A 19,459-nucleotide genomic window follows, 5' to 3' on the forward strand; every position below is an offset into this window, starting at 1 on the left:
GCCCAATGGTGAGGTGATGCATTAAACTGCTGACAGAGCGTAGGAAATTGTAATGTCTGCCAAGTGGACGTGCTTCAGTACAGTTACCTCATAACTTCAGATGTTAACCATAGCAAATAAATCATGGTTTCACAACTTCTGACTCCCAACAGAGTGGTACGTTTCATTAAAAGTCTATTCATGAATCTTAAATTCAAACATCCTTTAATATAAAGGTCTTTAAAATTCTGTCAACTTATTGTTGCAACCGTTCAAACTTTTGTTTTTAAATTTACTTTTAGGAAATACTTTTACTTTCTCTGAACAAATAATAAACACCAAAAATTAATGTGAACAAAAAGTCTGTTTATTTGTTTTACAATATTATTTTGGTTACATTCGTATATAAACTTTTTTTTTTTTAGCTTTTGTACAGAATGATCTTTTACCAGATTGCATACTTTGAAATTTGAAAGAACACATGCATGTAGAGATGACCAGCAATAAATGGATAAAGTTTACATCACGAATCACCACTTGAGGGCGCTGCAGAGTCTCGTTGTGCTCTTCAGAAAAAGGGGAAAGGGGAAGGGAGGCGTTACATATGGCAAAACTCAAAAACCAGATGGCTGTCAGTTGAGCTTCAGCATGACTTCTTAACAGCATCCAAACACAGAGGAGACAACATGAGGCACCACAGAGACGAGAATGATCAAACTGAAATGGTTGCAGGAAAGACAACCTTTGTAAAAAGGTAGTGGAAAGTGCACTTAGTGGGTCAGCCGCGCACACCTGCTCCAATAACTTCCATCCAGCATTAAAAAAAAAAAGACCTCGGAGCTAAAAACCTGGTTTGGTGCGCTGACGGTCGCTTCTCAGTTGGGCTTCCCTCCAACCTTCCTCTGGAATGTGTGAGCCACCTCACAGTCCCATCCAGCCGCTCCACACTTCAAACAAAAAAAATGCAGCACAATGACACAGCGCCACCTATTGTTACAACACCAACAACACAGCGGTGCTCTGGAGCTGCTGAAGACTGAACCTCAGCAACAGGGAAACAGCACTGCTTTCTACAGACAAATGTTAAGAACCAAAGAAAAACACCTACGACTGCTAAAACTTATTTACTGGCCCACTAAAAAAAAACCTATCCAACAAGAGGCCGAGTGCAGAGTCGGGGGTGACGGCTCATGTTTTCTGTGGGAGATCTGTACAGCATTTTGACATGGTGTTTTGAGAACAATGAGGAGGAAGCTCTTGACTCATGGTGTGCATGGCTTTGACAAAAGAAAAGAAAACAGTACTGTCCTTAATCTCAAAAACAAATATAGTCATGATGGCGTGGTTAAAAGGACTAGACGTGATGACAGCTAAAAGGGAGAGACGGGATAATGCAAAAAATATATGGCAAAACCAAGGCATTTAAAAAGATGTGAAGTGACCAAGGCGTCAACTATGATTGTGATGCAGAAGACGGTTGCTATACAGACGGAGGCCGTCCAGTGGCTGTTCTCCTGGTCCTCACACTTCAGGGACGGAGTGATCCATGGCTGACCGCAGGAGACCAGACGACATTCTGAGGCGAAAACACAGCCGGTTTAACAGCCGCCTGTTCCGTCTTCAGGAAGAGAGTGCTCTGCTCACCTCTTGATCATGTGCTCATAGATGAACTTGGGCATGATGGTGATGGTCATGGCAGTCGGGGAGGTGGTCAGAATGTCTTTAATCTGAGAGTCCTGGGATGGTGGGGAGCAACAGCAGAGGACACAGCGTTAACGCCTGTACTGTGCTTTGTTTGCTTGTTTGTTTGAGGACGTTGCGAAACAATGACAAACCTTGAGTCCAACCACATTTTGTCCGTTGATCTCGCAGATGTAGTGGTCAGTCAGGAGGCCGTTACGGGCAGCAGAGCCATCCTTGACCAGCGATGTGATTTTCCCAGACTTGTAGATGAAGCCCACGTGGCCAGAGCTGTCTTTGTGCATGGTGACGGTGCGCTCAAATGGCCTGCACAAACACACACACACACGGAAACCAAAGGTTTCTCCACGGATCTGCCATCATAATGACCATTTTTACTTTGACAAATCAATTGGAGTAGCATGGGCTCCATGCAAGGTGAGGCCGTGACATAAAGACAGCAAGCAGAGGCAGGAACATGCACAATAAAGACGACACTGAAAAGCAAATCCAGCCCATGGATCCTCACCTGTCTCTGACCACCAGATCGATGCGGGTCTCTGATGCCACCTTCAGGGCCTTGTGGGCTTTGTCCACACTCCAGCCGGCACAGTTCTGCCCGTTGATCTGAAGCACCTGGTCACCGAAGCGCAGCCCAGCCAGAGCGGCCGGCGAGTTGGCCTGGACCAGCTGGACAAAGACTCCCTATAGACAGAGAGTGAAGAGAAGAGAAGAAAAGGGCCACTTGAAAACAGGCGCCAAAAATCAGACAGTCAATTCAAAGAGATTCTAACCAGCTGAGTGTGTTTCTCCAGGACTTTTCCAGACTTTTGTACCGAGATGAATGACTTAATCCACTGTTTTTTCAGGCTGACATACCAAATATCTGCTGCTGGTGTTCGCTCCAAAGGTTAATGTACAGTATGAGGTCATGACGGTGGCCACCACAGAGCTCCCTAGTAAAACTGTCTATGAAACAATCCTTCATTTTATGACCTTGTTAAGTCGTTGGTCTAGTGTTCAGTGAATTCTGAAAACCCAACAGGAAGTGGTTCTAACTCGTGACTTCAACAGGAAGCTTGGGTGACACAAGAGTCCGCCCCGTGACTGGAGATGTTTAGGAACAACAGAGTTTACTTGCTTGCGCAAGCTCCTGTTCATCCCCTGTTCTAAGACAATGGAAACAAAGCACCTTTATTCTGAACAGAGGAAGCATTTGGAAACGTTCAGAAGACTTTTCACTGAAAGTTAAAGGGTAAAATGAATCATGAATCAAATCCATTGGAAGAGGCTGAGGCCGTTGGTCATCGCGACTGTTTTTCTCACACTGTAGCAGCTGCAGTGATTTCACCCAGTGACGAGAGCAAACCACGAGATCACTGACTCACACAGTTACAACAGCTACTGTTATAACTCACCAGAGAAGCATCAATATCATCAGTCCATCAGCAACCCCAGACTCTGACACAAAACATTCCACTCTTATTCTTAATATAATGTTCACAATGTTGAATATAGACCCAGTGAGGGCAGAGCTGAGACTATGGAGTTCACACCCCGAAGAATCACACATGGATTTACACTGCTCTTGGTGTACAGCTGAGGTGTTAGCAGCCACTAAGCAGCTGCTCTCCACTGTGGAAGACAATGGGGTTTTTTAAGTTCAGAACTCAACGGAATGAACCCATGAAAATTGATTTGACAGGATCTTAGTGATGAAAAAAATGTCTTGAATGCAAGACTTGCACAGTTCAACATTTCTATGCTCAATATGACTCGTAAATCAACCATTTTCTTTGGCCAATTTTTTAAACTACTACGTACAAACTATATTGTTTGGATTTCACAAAGTGGACATTTTTATTTGTATTAAAAATGTTTTTTTTTTGGTGCAAAACTGTCATTAATTCAGCCCAAGACTTAAGATGACTCATTTAAATCCAATTTAATCAGAACTGATGGGACCGATGTTATTATTACTGTATGATATAGTTATAGATTTATTCTTGTTCACAGTGGAAGAGGAAGCCAGTCCATCGCAGGGCACCTGTAAACCCAGGTTTAATACCTTGATATTCCAATGTTAACATCAAGTCACTCCAGCTCCTCGAGAGCTTACAGCAGACATCAAAAACTGGATCATTAGTACAAAGTGAGAGTCTCGGTCTGACTGAATAATTCATGATAAGGCAGGTTGTTTACAGGAGCGCCGCTGACTCACGTTGTCGATGGCTCGCAGCCGGAGTCCGACCTTCTTGTCCTGGTCCTTGCAGAGGATTATTTCCCGCAGCCCCTGGCGGATCTCTGCCCTCATGATGCCAACATCGGCCCCCGTCACGGGCCGGATCATCCCCCCGACAGCCGAGCCGGGGTGCACCGCCACCTGCTACAGAGGGGGTTGGAGAAATCAACTCAGAGAACAGGTTCCATTCAAAACTAAATAAACTATTTTTAATCTCCTACAAACCCAGGGGTGGAGAACGACTCATTGACACACACAGATAATTCTCTAAAGATAAAAATGAAGGCACAGTTCACAGACCACACATAAAAAAAGCTCTTCTTCTCTTTCACACTTGCCACACTGACACAGAGTTGAAGTACAAGCACACATTTAAAATAAGATAAACAATATGGTCACACGCACAGTTTATTGCAGGGCAACTTTCGTATTTCTGAAACACAGCCAATGCCCAAAGGCCATACATCACTGTTCAGCGCTTCATTTTCAATCTCAAGAAGCTCAAGCTCAAGAAAGGTCGGCTGTGATGTTGATGCAAGTACTGACTGAAAAGTTTTCCACACCGTGCCGTTGAAACACGCAGCACTTAAACTGACGTCAAAGAGAACACACTCACGCAGTTTAATCTTCGTATTAATAATTCATTGATTTCAAAGAGTCAACCTCTCCACAACATCAATTATCATGCTCAAAAGTTCAATGGTGTTCGAGAAGTCTGCCAAATAAATAAATAAAAACTGTATATCTAAAACGGATGTGAACAAATCTGACTTTATAAAGTGTGTGAAAGTTGAGAAGCATTGAACCCCCATTCCACATGAGACATAGGTGCTTGTTTAAATAGCCCTTCCTCAAGCAATACACCAGTGCACTCCCTCTGCACACAGTCGTGAGTACCTAGTGTAGCACTATCAAAGGTCAGATATAATGCAGAGCCACATTTAAACGTAGCGTTAAATGTAGCAATAGAATCCACACTTACGTTGTCAGCCACAGGCACCAGGGCCAGGTTTTTCTGGACCTCATCGCTGTTCAGGCTGAGGCCCATGTACTCGCCAAGCTCCCCGAGGTTCGGGTACAAAGCTGAAGAGTAGAAGGGTTGAGTCAGAAAACTTTTACTCAACAGTCTTTTGCTTTTGTTTCTCAAGTTTCTACCCATCTTAACTATCTATTGACTCATTTGCATCTAAGATTAACTCGACCCCGCACACCAGACTCATGGACGGAGGGGACGAGCCTCCAGCTACACAAGCACCTGCATGAATAATAACTGTTCTGTCCAGCTAGTGGCTTACGATCATGATTGTGGCAATACTGGAATAATAGCACCACTGTGGTGCTGCTGGCAGGTCGGAGCATGTGCCAGGAATGTTGTCACACTAAGCCATCAGAGTGTAAATACAAGTACTTTAAATGGATGTGCTTAGGCAAATCCTCTTCCTTCATGGTGCCAGTTTTCAGGATCGTGAACACTATTAAAATTATTATATTTTACAACATCACATAAAAGACACTTTCAACTCAGTGTGTTCACAGCACTTTTTGTGCTTATCCAAAAATTGAAAGTCAATCCTCATCATTTCATGGGCTTTTAAAAGACTATTATTGAAGTTCTTTTCATAAAATATTAAGTACAGTTGAAAACAAATGGCTGTCAAAATAAATGCTCCAAAATTACAGCAATAACTTTTAAATACAGCAAAATTTAGTAGGAAAACGACAGGGAAAATGTTCAAGGTGTCAGGGTCAGTTAAGGCTATATGAAGAGTACATGTACTTCTGTAGAACACACGTCCATAGTCATCCTCCAGTACTCCTATGATTCACTTTCAACTCCTACACTTCCATGGAAATATCAACAAAGACTGGCACTCCGCCTCCACCCCCCCAAAAACGCCCACATCAGCACAATTTCGTGTTGTATTCCAGTGCATTTTGAAGAAGAAGTTGGTGCAGTAAACACGACTACAGCATAAGCATGTTAACCAATGCTGTCTCACTCTTCTCTCAGCTCACAGCCAACGGCTCCTCCTCTACTTCTCCAGTCATGGCAGGACGACTGCCAGAGCTGGTCTCCATGGCAATTCACATCCAGCTCAATTAAGGTGCAAACAAAACCCCCAAAAGGCCGGCAGGACTTTGCATCTAAGCAGGGGCACTCACTAGCGTGAAAGAATGTGGGAGACATTCTGGAGCTGGAGACACATCTCTAAATCATTCCTTTCACACTTAAATGCTGGTTGAGGTGTGTAGAATTTCACTTTCATTCAAAAAACTTTGTTTCGGACCCCGTCGTTATCCGATTAAAAACTGCATAAAAAAAGGTGTTTCTAAACATTTGTACCTTTGTAAAATCCATACAATCCATACTCCGAATCTTCTCTTTAGATTTTTGTTTTGGAATTACTGCATTATGAACAGTAATACTGTTTTTTGTAACTAAATACTACCTTTTACATGTCATTTAATTCTTTTTCCTCATTCAAATACTACAGATCTTGAGTCTAGGTAATGTTGGAATACTGAGCTCCTCACTGTCTTCATGTGTCCTTACGATGACAAAAAAGGTGACAGGAACTAGAGACAAAGTCGAGGTTGAGTTTGTGAAATGAAACAAAAGCTCAAGGAGAAGCCTTACTAGATCCTGGCATGATGGCAGTCGATGTCTGGGGTTGGTAGGTTCCCTCTGTGATGGCCGGCATTGAGGTGGTCGTCTGGGCAAACTGGGCCTGCGCCTGGAACATAGTGCATAATGCTCAACACAAGTAAAAAGATGCTTGACTGCGACCAAATCGTACAAAATAAATAACACTTTTTTGTTTGTTTGTTTACATTTCACACACCAGACACCAAGCACAATTGTTGAGAACTTCACTCCTGAACTACCATTATACTCAGACAAATATTTCGCCTTGACTATTCTTTATGGTCAATGGAAAGCTCAACCTAAGAGTATCAGACAGAAATCTGTCTAAAATGAGATGTGAAATTGAAACAACAAAACTACAACCATTACAAATGAATCTACACGGACAAATCCTTGTTCGTAAAATAAATAATGGACATAGTCCTTTAGTGGTCAATGAAAACAAATTATGAAATTAAAATTGAAAGCACACAGGAAAAAATGAAATAACTTTATTTGTGCATTTTTTAAAAGCTGAAGCTAATATTGTAACAATACAGTATCTCCTGTTTAGACATTTTGCCATGTTATCTAATGCTGACATAACTGAATTGGACTTGGGTGACGATTAAATAGTTCCTACCTTCATGACCTTGTCGACCTTGAGGTCCTCGAGTGATGGGTACAGAGACATCCTGCGAAAGAACACAGACATCAGCACCATAGTCTGCAATACTCACAGACAAATTTTAATATCTGCATCTGCTTGAAGTCATACGTTTATATTGACAAACCTCAAACATGACCCACAAGTTCCAGATCAAAACGTGGCGAAAGAAACTTCAAATAAGGTGAAGCAGCTTCTTTTTATGACTTTTTATACTCCTCTTTGTGTCAGAATAACAAGTAATACACCGCATTTTCGTGCCAGGGTGCGGTATGATGTTGCTTCAAAAACTGGTCAGAAATGCCAAGGCAACTCATCCTCGCCAGGTCAAGCAAACAAGTAGCAAATTGCAATGACATGGCTTCAAAAATAACACGCAGCACAATCAGCAGAACACGTCCCCTGAACTGTTTCCATGGAAACTCCATTCCCACAGATTTTCAAACATTCCTGTTTTGTACAGGCCCAGCTCTGAGGGAGAACTTCCAGACCCAGACAGTCAAGTAAAACACCATCATCATCACTGCTTCCTGTTGGAGTTTTACTTGATACATCTGGATTCAACCACACCACATTCATGTGCAATAAAACCTTTATATCTCGTCACCTCTCACCTAATGTTGTCAGCACATCTGCTTGTTTTGAAATGTATTAAAATCACTGAGCATACTGCCGTTCCTATCATACTGGATAATATGATGCCTGCTTACTCATCGAGTATAAGCTACTAAGTGGGTCACGGACTGCTAAATACAGGAACCTTGTCCTATCTGCACGGTGAAGTAGGAAGTAATGTCCATTTAGTGATGGCCAAAACTAGGTTAGGAGATATGTACACTAAGTTTTGACTGACTTCAAATACAGATAATAAAACACTGTATTTCATAAGCTAAAGAGGAGGGGACAGTTTGCTTTTCAGACACAATGTTGTCAATTGTCAATTGAATTGAATGAAACTCAATAAAACTCCTGCCCATAAACAGTGAAAGGAAAATCTCTTAGGGGCTTTTCTCAGTGGTTGTCAGGCTAAAAATAAAGCACATTCCCTAGCCGGAAACTTGCATGTTGGATGTTATTGGAGAGAAAAAACATACAGCTCTGGCCGCAGTCAGGTTACCGCTATATTCCACAGTCAGTTCCCTAGGCCTCACAGACAAGTTTGGCATTGTGTCGTTTTTTTTTATTTTTATCTGCAGCTTTCCTTTCTACCTTATATTGTCCACTTACCACATCCACAGCAAAAGTATGGTCATAAAGGCCACTACTGGAAAGGTAAATCTCAAACAAACTTGAATGCAGTCAGTTATGTATATTATACTATAATACTACCACAGGTGGGTGAAGTGTGGCCCAGGATGTGCGATGCTCATTTTACATTATTGTTTGTCAAATAGTTTAAAAAAGATATTATGATTTACATTGAAAATAAGAGTGTGTGTGTATATATATATATATAAAGCAGAGAGGTTTCGGTGTTTCAATATGGACATACTGTTTGTTTTCAGGATATAGAATCAACTTATTAAACAGGACCAAAGACTAACGTGAGGCATTGTCATCGCTTTGAAACAAAAACAGACATATAAAGATGCCTTTTAAAGTTTTAAACGCGTACTTTGTACTTCAGAAAACGCGAACTGACTCAAGAACCAAGTCGTCACAAGTCGTGTTCCGGTAAACAGCAGCGGCAGGGAACAGACAGCAGGCAGAACGTAGGGGTGGTGTTCCGATTATCAATGTTATTGAACATTACATGTATAAACAAAAAAAAACAATCGCATTTTAGAGCCAAACTTCGATGAAAATAGTGTCTGCATACATTTGCCATCAGCCATCAGTCACTAACACTGACCAAACCAAGTGGACAGTCGAAATAAGTCAACGGATTTCCTTTGAAAACATCAACTATATATTCCATTTTGACGATAACAATATATTCTATGGTCATATTTGGGTAACATACCCTTTGTAAACAGTTAAACGACCAATGTGTTATCCAACTCTACGCACACGGAAGAGAACAACCAGATGCTCAGTGCTGGTGGGGGAAAAAACAAACGCAGTACCAAATAACAAGAGGGGAAATAGTCGAATAGAGCAATGTTGAACAAGTAAACAAACCAGAATAAGCCTCTTTGTTCGTGGGCATCGAACCTAGCGGTTAGCTCGAGGTCTCGCGCTAACGCGAAACAAGGATGCAAATGTTAGCGACGCTAGCGAATTCAAGCGGTGTCAAACAGCCTTACCTTCAAACGTTTCGACAGACGAGTAGGCAACAATGTTTACTTGGCGAGTGAAGGCTCGGAGTTTTATTTCGTGAAGTGTTTGCGTGGTCTTTCAAGGGGAATTCTGGAAAGTGATGTCACGCAGGACTTCTGTTCTCGCGACCCACGTCAATCAAAAGCTTAAGCCACGCCCCGCCCCGGTCACATGAGTTCTACGTCAAGACCGCTACTTCCTTTTATTCCCAAGAGAAATAAAAGCGTTTTAAAAATGCGATTAAATCAATAAATGCATTGCTTTCTACATAGGGGATATTAACAAATATATTCCTACATCTAACTATATATTGAAAAACTTTTTTTTGACAAGATAGAGCAACATTAAGTGTAAATTTTAAGTGCACTTCCGTCTGTATCCTCATTGAATGGCTGTACTTTTAACCAGCTCTTTATATGATGCTGAAATGTTTCGCTTACATAACATGTAAAACACCCATCGCATTGCAAACATTAAAAACAAGAGTCAGTGTAGTAACACTCGATGAAGATTTAACTTTGACCAACTTACACTCCCAATAAGTTAGATTTATAATGTTGACATTGAGTATCCACTTGAATGTTATCAGTACTAGCAACGCCTATCACTGATATGTGAAATACAGAGACGTAACTTGTTGTTTACCAAGCTAATATTTGCAGTACTCTCCACAGTGCTTCATCATCCTGATCAAAGATTAAAACTAAGATGTGATGAAGTGAATCATATTCGTGACAATTGTTCTCAATTTACCGTCCCGTGGGCCTCCTCTCCTCTCTTGAGACAAGAGCTCCACATCCATGTACAGGTAGTCTTGGAAGGCCCATGCATGTTTCATGAAACAGAGTCCTTATTTTCCCAGCTCAGTAGGTGGCGCTGCTGGTTTAAAAACTATGTGAAACCTCATGGTCCAGAGGACAAAGGCACCTCAGTGTGACTCAACAGCTCCTGAGAACATCCCAACAGAGGTCCAGAGGGAGACTGTGCTGTCGTCCTGTTCCATAGGCTCAGCTTCTCCACAAGCAGTGATGGGTATGAGAGTATCAGAGTTGCTATTATTTAATCCAAGTGGAGTCTTTAGCTTTGGCTCTCTACCGCCCACAAGTGGTCAACCTGAAAAGGTGATGAACATTGTGCGCTTGACTGAGTCATGCTGGTGAAGAGCGCCCAAACAATTCCTGAAATCTATCTGTCAAGTTGCTTTCCCAGGGAACATTAAAAAATAAATAAATAAATAAACAGGAGAACAGAGGGGATCGCATTGATGGATGTAAAAAAGTGTAATAAACTTCAGAATAGTTCTTTATGCTGCAAAGAGTTGGCTCATCTTTGGAGCATGTCCACCGTGATGTTTCAGTTTCTGTGTACAGAGTCAACTTAAGTGTCATCATTCTGGTGTCACATATTGAAATACGATTTACAGACATTCTCAAACTTTCAAAGACCTCTACATCATCATATATTGTGATGGGTATTTTGCCTAGTCTATAAATATAAATATATATGAATATGAATTTATTTCACTATAAGGCACATCTCTCAAGCAAATTTAAAATCCATAAAGTAACATAAATAAATAGCGAAAAATGGTGAATATGTATGGAGACTTTGTTATTCAGGTCTCTGCATTAAACTCCATTGAAACATTCATGGTTTTGCATTTAAATAGCTGGTGAACTAACATGAGAAACCTCATTGAATTTCCCATATCTTTCAGGAAAAATACTACAGTACTGACTTCATTTTCAAACACAGACGGCCCAGACGGCGAATCCCTTGGAGTCCTGGAGTGTTGTGTCTGATAATAAGACCATCTGCTGCCGCCGTCCCGGATGAGCCGCGGATCATTAAAGGATGGGTGAATACAGTAAACCAGTGATCAGTCAAAAAAAAAACTGCGAAATAGTAACCAAAACTGTGTCCCGCGTCTGCCCCATGGTCCCCACCAGACTGGAGACAACAGTTTTTGCTGGTTACCGATGGCGTGGGGGAAGGAAAAACCCCTGTTTCAGAGCCATGGAGTAAAAGAGAAGGCGGTGGAGAGCACGTCATTTATTTTAAATACAGTATGTCATCATTGGTTTAGCCTGCATACACTAACATATCAGCACATATCTACACAGTACAGACGAGGACTGCTGCCACCAGCTGCAGCTCAGCCAATATTTGAAAAATCAACAACCATGATCGACATCTGACAGTCAGGCTAGCATTTTCATTCATTTAAACTCCATTTAAAACTTTATTTTGAGATAGAAAACCACTCATGTCTCTGTCAGCGTGCCCTGCCACAGCACACGCGTCAGGTATAGGCAGCGCGTGGTACTTCACTGACAGGAGGAAACAAAAACAAAACAGAAAAAAACCAAAAACCAACGGAATCTTCTCACAGATACAAAGTTGGCATCTGAAAAATACGTGATTGGAGCTGTTAGACAAAATAATTTGAGGGCACAATTTGCTTGACTCCTCAACGCTCTTTTCATCGTGTAAATTTCAAGTATTTCCTCTTTTCTCGGCGAAAAGAATGTATGTTGCGAATCCGGTCTTTGCACTGTTCGACCTGTGTATGGCTTTAAATGGGGTTTAAAGACTCGGCAGGGTGAGTTAACAAAGCAGACAGTAATGCAGATGGGATGCAAAGCTTTCCGTACACTGGGGTTCCTGCTGGAGAACATGCAGAGAGGGACAGGTTCTAGCCATGTGTCTGCTCACCACTGAGGCACATGTTCCAACTATGTACAGTTAGTTCTCCTAGAAGCCAATGCTCCTCACACATGAGGCCATCCAAACATTTCATGAGAGCTGGAAGGGTTAACATACAAATTGTGCTTTTCATATCTTTTTATCTGCAAACCCTTCATGCACCAGCTCGCTAGCAAGTAGGGTAAACTCTGAGTGGTTCATTGGTCTTTTTGCACTTCTTAGCGTAACCATGCACAAAGAAAAACACAAAGAGATGTAAAGCGCACTTTCCAAAACAAGATAGCTTCGTTGAGGTTATGTCACACAGGATGGGGGGGCGGAATATGACGGACAGTAGCAGTCATGAATGACACATTTACATGAAGTAATAACCAAGAATGTAGTGGAACTATGGACTCAAGCCTTTTATAGAATCAAGTGCAGACTCTCCTGGTTCTCTCCAAGTCACAGGGAGGAAGTCACCTGCAGAGACAAAGTCATGTTAGAGGGAAACCATATGGATGCTCACATCAAAACACTCTCTACAGGAGCATGACAGTTGAGCTTCTCCATCATGACACAGCCAAACCAAACCCCCCATATTGTCTATTTTTAAAACCGTATTTTCTGCTTCGTTTCAAGCAGCGACTTGTTTCAAACACGCTCTCCTCACACAAGGGTTATTTTCTCCATTAAACCTTCCGCCTGCGGCAAAACTGGAGCCGCCTGAGACCAACGCTGCATAACAAGTTCAAAAGATTTGTTTTGTTTTTTTCCAATCTCTCGCACCGACTGTCGGGCACGATGGGTGACACGAGTGTGAAAATGAAGACAGGGATTGATCGTAAATTATCCACTGGCATCACGGTGATATCAGCAGATCGCGGCCCCATTTCACGCCACATTCTTTCGCCTTAATACAGTCAAGTGTGCGGACCCCGCCCAGCAGGAGCTGGGTGAATTCAAACTGCATGATTCACTAAGGCGACTGTTATTTCACCTACTCAGCTCAACAACGTATGTTTATTTCGTCAGGTCTTTCAGGTCAGTAATAAAACAGCGTTCGCTGGCCTGCTGTGAAGCAATAGGTTGCTGGCTCGACCAGCCTGAGACTTCTAAATCTGATGCATGAGCGTGACTTTTTTTTCCCAGAATTTAAGACAAAATAGGCCACTTTTATCACGTAATGAAGCAGGGGAAAAGGAGGTCAATAGCTGCGTGTCCCATCGCAGTGGAATGGTGGAAATAAACTAGCAATACCCCCTGAAATATTTCTCTGACGAACTCCAAACAAATTCAATAAATTATTCAATAAATATATATCAGCGATGAGTAGTGAGGGGCTGATGAGGCTTCATGAAACCGTGTCCTCATTTTCAGAGCTCAGCAGGTGGCGCTCTCTGTTTAATAATGATGGGAGGTTTCATTGAAATTGTAGGTCAAAAAAGTTTTTAGAGCAGAGAGCGCCATCTAGTGGGCTCTGAAAATAAGAGCACTGTTTCATGAAGCCTCACCAGCTCACTAATCGACACACATGACTACCAGGTTTCTCACAGGACTAGACAGTCAACAACTGCCCCCGAAATATTTCCCCACGAAAAACAAAAATGTCTCACCTCACAACAATGGCATCAGATGTTGATGCTGACAACACAAATATCTGGAGTTGCTAGAGGCGAATGTAAGCAGAGAACGGCCACCGCTTTTTACAGATTACTGGTCCCAAATCCTTCCATATCTGCACTGGAGGAAGCCGGGGCCACATTTCACCCCTGACATTAGCATGGTGTGGAGCTCAATATATTGAAAGGAAATGGATCAATGGATCATAACTCAATTTAGTCATAAAAGTGACCAGAAAATCTTCATAACAACCTGTGACAATGTGTTGTCACTGCCACCTCAGGGCTTTCTATTATAACTGTTACAGTCTGCACCGTAGCACGGCACCGTGCGATTCAGTTGGAACAGAAGGGTGTTTCACATTTTCTATCCGAAGAATAAAAGTTACTCACACAAACACAAAAAAATGTGGACGAGGTTGGTTAAAATCATTCTAGTCCTAGCAGCTCCACGTCAAAGATGAGGGTGGCGTTGGGAGGGATGATGCCGGGGTGACCTTTGATTCCATAGGCGTAGTCTGACGTGCAGGTCAGCTTGGCTCTTTGGCCGACGCTCATCTGCGGGAGGGAGAGCACAACAGAGTTGGCACGGCACGGGACCTGACTGTATTTAATGTCATTTCCGACACAGGCTTGTCAGAACACTGAGTGAATGAGTGTGCTGGAGCAGGGCTCCCTAACAGACACAGGTGCCCACTGAGGTCATTTGGCTATTATAAGCTGCACCAGCACTGCAGAGACAGCAGAGCAATGAGTCGGCAGAAAGTCTGACGGCCACTGCAGGACTTTCACAAGCTTGTAAAACAGGCCGAATGAAGCCGAGGGAGTCACGTGTGGCAGGAAATCCCTGGTTACGTTGCCCCAAATTGAGGGAGCTCGGAGTCTAGTTCACTTGATTGGAAGAAGACGTCCAGGTTGTGAAGATTTGAACTCCGGAAGGAACGGGGTCCTGTCTGAGCCAAGCGTTGGACTGGTGAGAACCTGGAGTCCAGAAGCTTGCCGCTCACTGAAGGCCCATAAGACTGTGGGGGGAAACAGACTTCTCACGAGGAGGAGACAGGATCAGATGGGAATCGAGAGCAAACACCTACTTGCACGACACCTTCTTCCCAGCCTCGGATGACTTCCTGTTTGCCGATCTTGAACTTGAAGGGCTTGTCCCGATCGCGGGATGAGTCAAATATGTGTCCGTTTGTCAGGGATCCTGGAGAGAAAAAGATCCAAACAAAGACCGGATTAGGAGCCAGACGTTCTGAGGCAGGTGACGTCTATACAGCCCCAGAGGCAAGTCAGAGCTCGGTGCTGCCCAGAGTTCAGTCCCACACACGGAAAGGAACACTTTCATTGTCATTGTCATCATAAAGATTTTCATATTTTCAGACTTAATTTTCAATCTAGAACTTTCCAGTATTTGTCATACAGCATTTTTTCCATTTTTATTTATTTTGAAATATTGAAAGTATTTGCATTTCCTTCTAACATACAATTTGGGGATTATTATTATTATTTTTAATATAATTTTTCTATTTGGACTTGACGCTCCCTCATAACGCTCACATATATAATGTGAGGCCAAGAGGAATTAAATTATCCGCCTCTGCCTCGCTTCATCTAATAGCAGACGGGGAGTGGAAGTATTGACTTGAAAAACCACAAAAGCACTTCCTCAGGAATCATGACGGCAAAAAATCAAATCTTCGTTTTTCAGCTGACCAACTCTCACAAGAGAAATCTAGCAAAAGATTTAGCTCCACAACACACAGACATGTGTGCCGCCCAGCCGAGTACAGAGTGGCGTTATCCGCCGTCTACCACATGACTGTGTTCATGATGCTGGCATGAACGTTCCTGTCTGTGATCTATACCTTCAAAGTGGAAATAAATCCTGGAAATAAAAGCAGCCGTCTGCTGGGTGGGTTCCACCATAGGAACATAAATCTGCATGAGCATCTGGAACAGGCATGTCACACACACACATGCACGCGCACGCACACACATCTGCTGCTGGGACAGAGAAGCCATGGTCAAAGACAATATCATAAAAATTACGGTCTGAGAAGAGCGAACACAAAAAAACTTGAATTGAACACGATGAGGCGCAGAGTTCCGACGCATCCTGTTTCACGGCTGCTTTGTGCAACAGGAAGGAAACAGCAGGGAGAGGCATCTTTAAAGCCCCACACCTTCAAAATGGAAACGCTATAATAACAAAGATGGACTTCAGAAGCTGCACAACGGCAGGAGTTTACCCTTGAAAAGGCACTTACAATCCAAAAATCAATGAAATCTGAGCATACAACTGGACCACAGGAGAAGAAATAAAAAAAAGGACGTGACATGAAACAGCTTTTTTCAGCATAAAAACTTTTTTTTTAATCACACATCTTCGGTACTGATCGGACTTTGGCTTCTCATTTTCCTATACACCTTCATCTCCTCCTGGTTTTCCCACCCTTCCTGGACCTATGCTCCTGGAGCTCCATCGCCACTAGCCCCAAGTTTACTGACTGACTGATGGACAGATACAGGTCTTAAACAAGAGCCAAACTATGAGCTCGAGCTATAACACACACAGGAACGGATGTGAGAACTAAACCAGAAGGTATGAAGAGATTATGACACATGGATGAAGAGAATGACCTCTCAACAAAGACTGAAACAAGTGTGCCTGAATGGACGTTTATATCAGAGAAACAATGCAAAAAAAGGGGAATATAATTGAAAGGATGAGTCACGGATGGAAGGATAAAAGGCTGGGTGGATGTTAAAATGGATGGAGATGGAATTGAAGGGAAGATGGACGGATGCTGCCATGAATAAGATATTTATTTACTTATTTCTCCAGAACCTGTCATTGTTTTATGCTTGAGAGTTCTGTTGGGAGCCATGGCCTCACTGGACTCTGGGGTCTGATGGCAGCTCTGCAGTTGTTGGGAACTACATTGCTTGAGCTCATCCAGGTTCAGTGGTTTTTCCACCACACAACCAAAAACACTTTGAGACCTGATGATCCGCTAAAAATAAAAAGTTTTGCTGACTATATTTAAGCAAAAATTTCAATTCATTTCGTTTGTTTCAGCAATAACAAATGATATAGTCATCAGGAAGAGATATTCCCCGTTGCAGTTTGTTTGGGAGGAACAGAATAGTGCACCCACTGTGGCGCTTTGAGGACCCCCAGTTGTAGATGAACAGCAACACCATGGAATAAACAGCCACGTTCATAAATGCCTTGACTGTGAAAAACCTGGACGAACGACGTCCTGTCAAATATGCCAACGTTTTAGCTTGAAACCATGTTGCAACTTAAACAACTAAATATTCATGGGTGGATGAACAGATGCAGAAAAAGAGACTTATGTTGGATGGATGATGGTGTTGATGTTTGAAAGAGGTTGGATTGACCAACCGTTGTAGTTCAGACGGTGAAAACTAGTAGTGATGAGGCTTCATGAAGCAGAGCCCTACTTTTCAGGGCTCCACAGGTGGCGCTGTTGGTTTAAAAATAGCATGAGGTTTCATTGGAATGGTTGTTCAAACCCAAAGATTTTAGAGCAGAGAGTGCCATCTACTGAGCTCTGAAGATGAAGCCTTGAAAATGGAACATGGGAAGTAAAGCCACGATGATAAAGGATGGGGAAAGGTGAGACGGGTGGACGTGCCGTGGCGCGAACATGACCGGGACCTGGCCTCGCCAGAAGATAACAATCCAGCATCACTCAAATTCATATCAGCAGAGCCAAACAATCGGTCCTGGGTCGGGTGACTGTGCAACCAGCAGCGGCGCGTGATGTCACCGTCTGGGTATGTTGTGACTGTAAATGCCATGACCAAAATATTTCCCACTCTCGATTGAGGTTACTCATTTTAAAAAAAGAAAAAGAGGCGCCGATTGTTAGAGAGGAAATGTGATCCCGCTATTTTTTTGGGCTCCAACCATGGAATGAGACACAAAAATGAGTCAGGTCAACTGTAGGACTGAAGATCCCAGTCCGTTTATAGAGCCAGAAATCCTACGCTATATTTATGATACAATAACAACAGTCCTAATCCGCTCCACGCCACCAACCCTCCGGGTCTTCTCAGCATTTGTGCGTCACGAGTTAGAAGATTGTCGACCCACTTATGTGATGTTATCCAGACCAGCGATGGAGTGGATCTGTTTCTTCTCATCTCACAAGAGCAGGCACCAACTGGGTGTTGCCCTGGTTCTGACGAATGACTGGCAAAAATATCCCCAGCTTTGTCTTCAACCAAGTTCTTAGTTCAGTAGACTAACCAGGAGCACATTGAGCTGAAGTAGCGTGAACGCACCTGTGAAATAAGGGTGTACTTACATAGTAACTACACGATATTGAGTCATACAACTTGGATATTCTCCTCACACCAGCGTTCACATTAGAGCAGAGGGCCGTTACATCAACATTTGTGGTTATTATGACCCCGTCGGAGCCTCCCAGACGGTTATAATCCGCTCAGCCACCAACCCCCCAGAAACTCGCACAAAGACAGAAAGAGCTGAAAAATCAGAGCGGATTTAGTGCCTGCTCTGTCTGTCTGGCCCTCTGAGTGAACCCTGTGCTGGAATCTGTCTCCCACCGTCTGCTCCCAAATCTCCACTGGATCTCTCCCCCTCGGATCAGGTGATCGTCCCTGTCCAAGCCCGATATTGCCACGAAAGGGTTAAGCAGCCATCCTGCTTCTTCACCCCTTCTGACAGAGAAACAGCGCCTGGAAGCGTTTCAGCTCAAGAATGTCAGACACTTTATCGCCGCTTCACTGCCTCCAAATGTGCCCGGCTCCGGCGCGGCTTCCCACGTCTTGCACATGAAATTACGACGCAAAAGACCAAGTTTCTGGATCGCAACTCACCAACATAATGCACCACACACGTCTGCCCTTTTTTGGGGAAAGTCCTTCCTGCAGTGGGAAACACAGATTTATCCGCCACATCCAGGCACAAGTGTCAGATTTACACCCATCGGTCAGTGTCGTTCGCGTCTTCCTACCGTCGCCAGGGGTGATTGTCTCGATTTCCACTCCCATGGTTTTCGCCTCGCTGTGCCCGACAAACACTCCTCAAGCACGCAATCTGTCTGTCTGCTTCCCGGCGGATATCCCTGTCTCGCTGTCTGCAGCGTCAAGCTACCTTGGAGCGCGAGGCTTCCGAGTTGGACTTTCAAAATAAGGGCGCGCAGTAGTTCGACTGGGGAGGTCATCTGAGGTGCTGCATCATCGGTCGAATAGTAAGTGGGTTTAACACAACTCCACGACCGATATAATTAATTAATTCATTTTTTTCTAGTAAAATAATGGAATCTGCTTCACGACTCTTACCTACCTTTTTTTTTTTTAAATGAAATGAACATAAATAAATAAAATAGTTTTGACGAAGAGTAAAATGTCGCCCCCTTCAGTGCCGCGTCGAAGCCAATCGCCGACAGGAAATCGTGGCTTCGCAACAGAAATTCAACCAACCAGTGCCCCCGAATCTATGGATTGATGGGCACTACCTTTGAGCAACCATGAGTGTGTGTGTCGGTGATTATTAATGGTCACAATATCGTTCGACACAAAAGCACAACACAACCACGAAATATATTTTTCAGTTTCAAAAGATTGTGATATTAATTCTATTTTTTGTTCGTCATGTCCTCAGTAAAAAAAACCTCCAGATTCACTCCGATCCACGCATCACT

At 43.1% G+C, this 19,459-nt stretch overlaps 2 protein-coding genes across 3 annotated transcripts; both read right to left on the bottom strand.

Moving 5' to 3' along the window:
* Positions 1 to 330: 330 nt before the first annotated feature.
* sdcbp2 (syndecan binding protein (syntenin) 2) lies at positions 331 to 9,602 on the bottom strand. Its single transcript, XM_053849202.1, has 9 exons — positions 9,441 to 9,602; positions 7,171 to 7,222; positions 6,540 to 6,636; positions 4,884 to 4,984; positions 3,881 to 4,045; positions 2,189 to 2,364; positions 1,815 to 1,986; positions 1,624 to 1,715; positions 331 to 1,555 (listed from the first exon to the last, which is right to left on the bottom strand). Exons 2-9 carry the CDS (start codon positions 7,219 to 7,221, stop codon positions 1,501 to 1,503), a joined length of 909 nt encoding a protein of 302 aa, XP_053705177.1. The 5' UTR covers position 7,222; positions 9,441 to 9,602; the 3' UTR covers positions 331 to 1,500.
* A 1,874-nt stretch (positions 9,603 to 11,476) lies between these two features.
* fkbp1ab (FKBP prolyl isomerase 1Ab) lies at positions 11,477 to 18,923 on the bottom strand. 2 transcript variants are annotated; one of them, XM_053849522.1, is made up of 5 exons: positions 18,770 to 18,908; positions 18,633 to 18,680; positions 14,852 to 14,964; positions 14,154 to 14,318; positions 11,478 to 12,621 (listed from the first exon to the last, which is right to left on the bottom strand). In XM_053849522.1, exons 1-4 carry the CDS (start codon positions 18,804 to 18,806, stop codon positions 14,190 to 14,192), a joined length of 327 nt encoding a protein of 108 aa, XP_053705497.1. In that variant the 5' UTR covers positions 18,807 to 18,908; the 3' UTR covers positions 11,478 to 12,621; positions 14,154 to 14,189. The 2 variants fall into 2 exon arrangements, with proteins under 2 accessions (XP_053705498.1, XP_053705497.1); XM_053849523.1 differs by lacking the exon at positions 18,633 to 18,680 and having other exon boundaries at positions 11,477 to 12,621; positions 18,770 to 18,923.
* Between the last annotated feature and the right edge of the window lie 536 nt (positions 18,924 to 19,459).

The sequence above is a fragment of the Synchiropus splendidus genome, chromosome 18, assembly GCF_027744825.2.
Source record: "Synchiropus splendidus isolate RoL2022-P1 chromosome 18, RoL_Sspl_1.0, whole genome shotgun sequence".
Lineage (NCBI taxonomy): Eukaryota > Metazoa > Chordata > Actinopteri > Syngnathiformes > Callionymidae > Synchiropus > Synchiropus splendidus.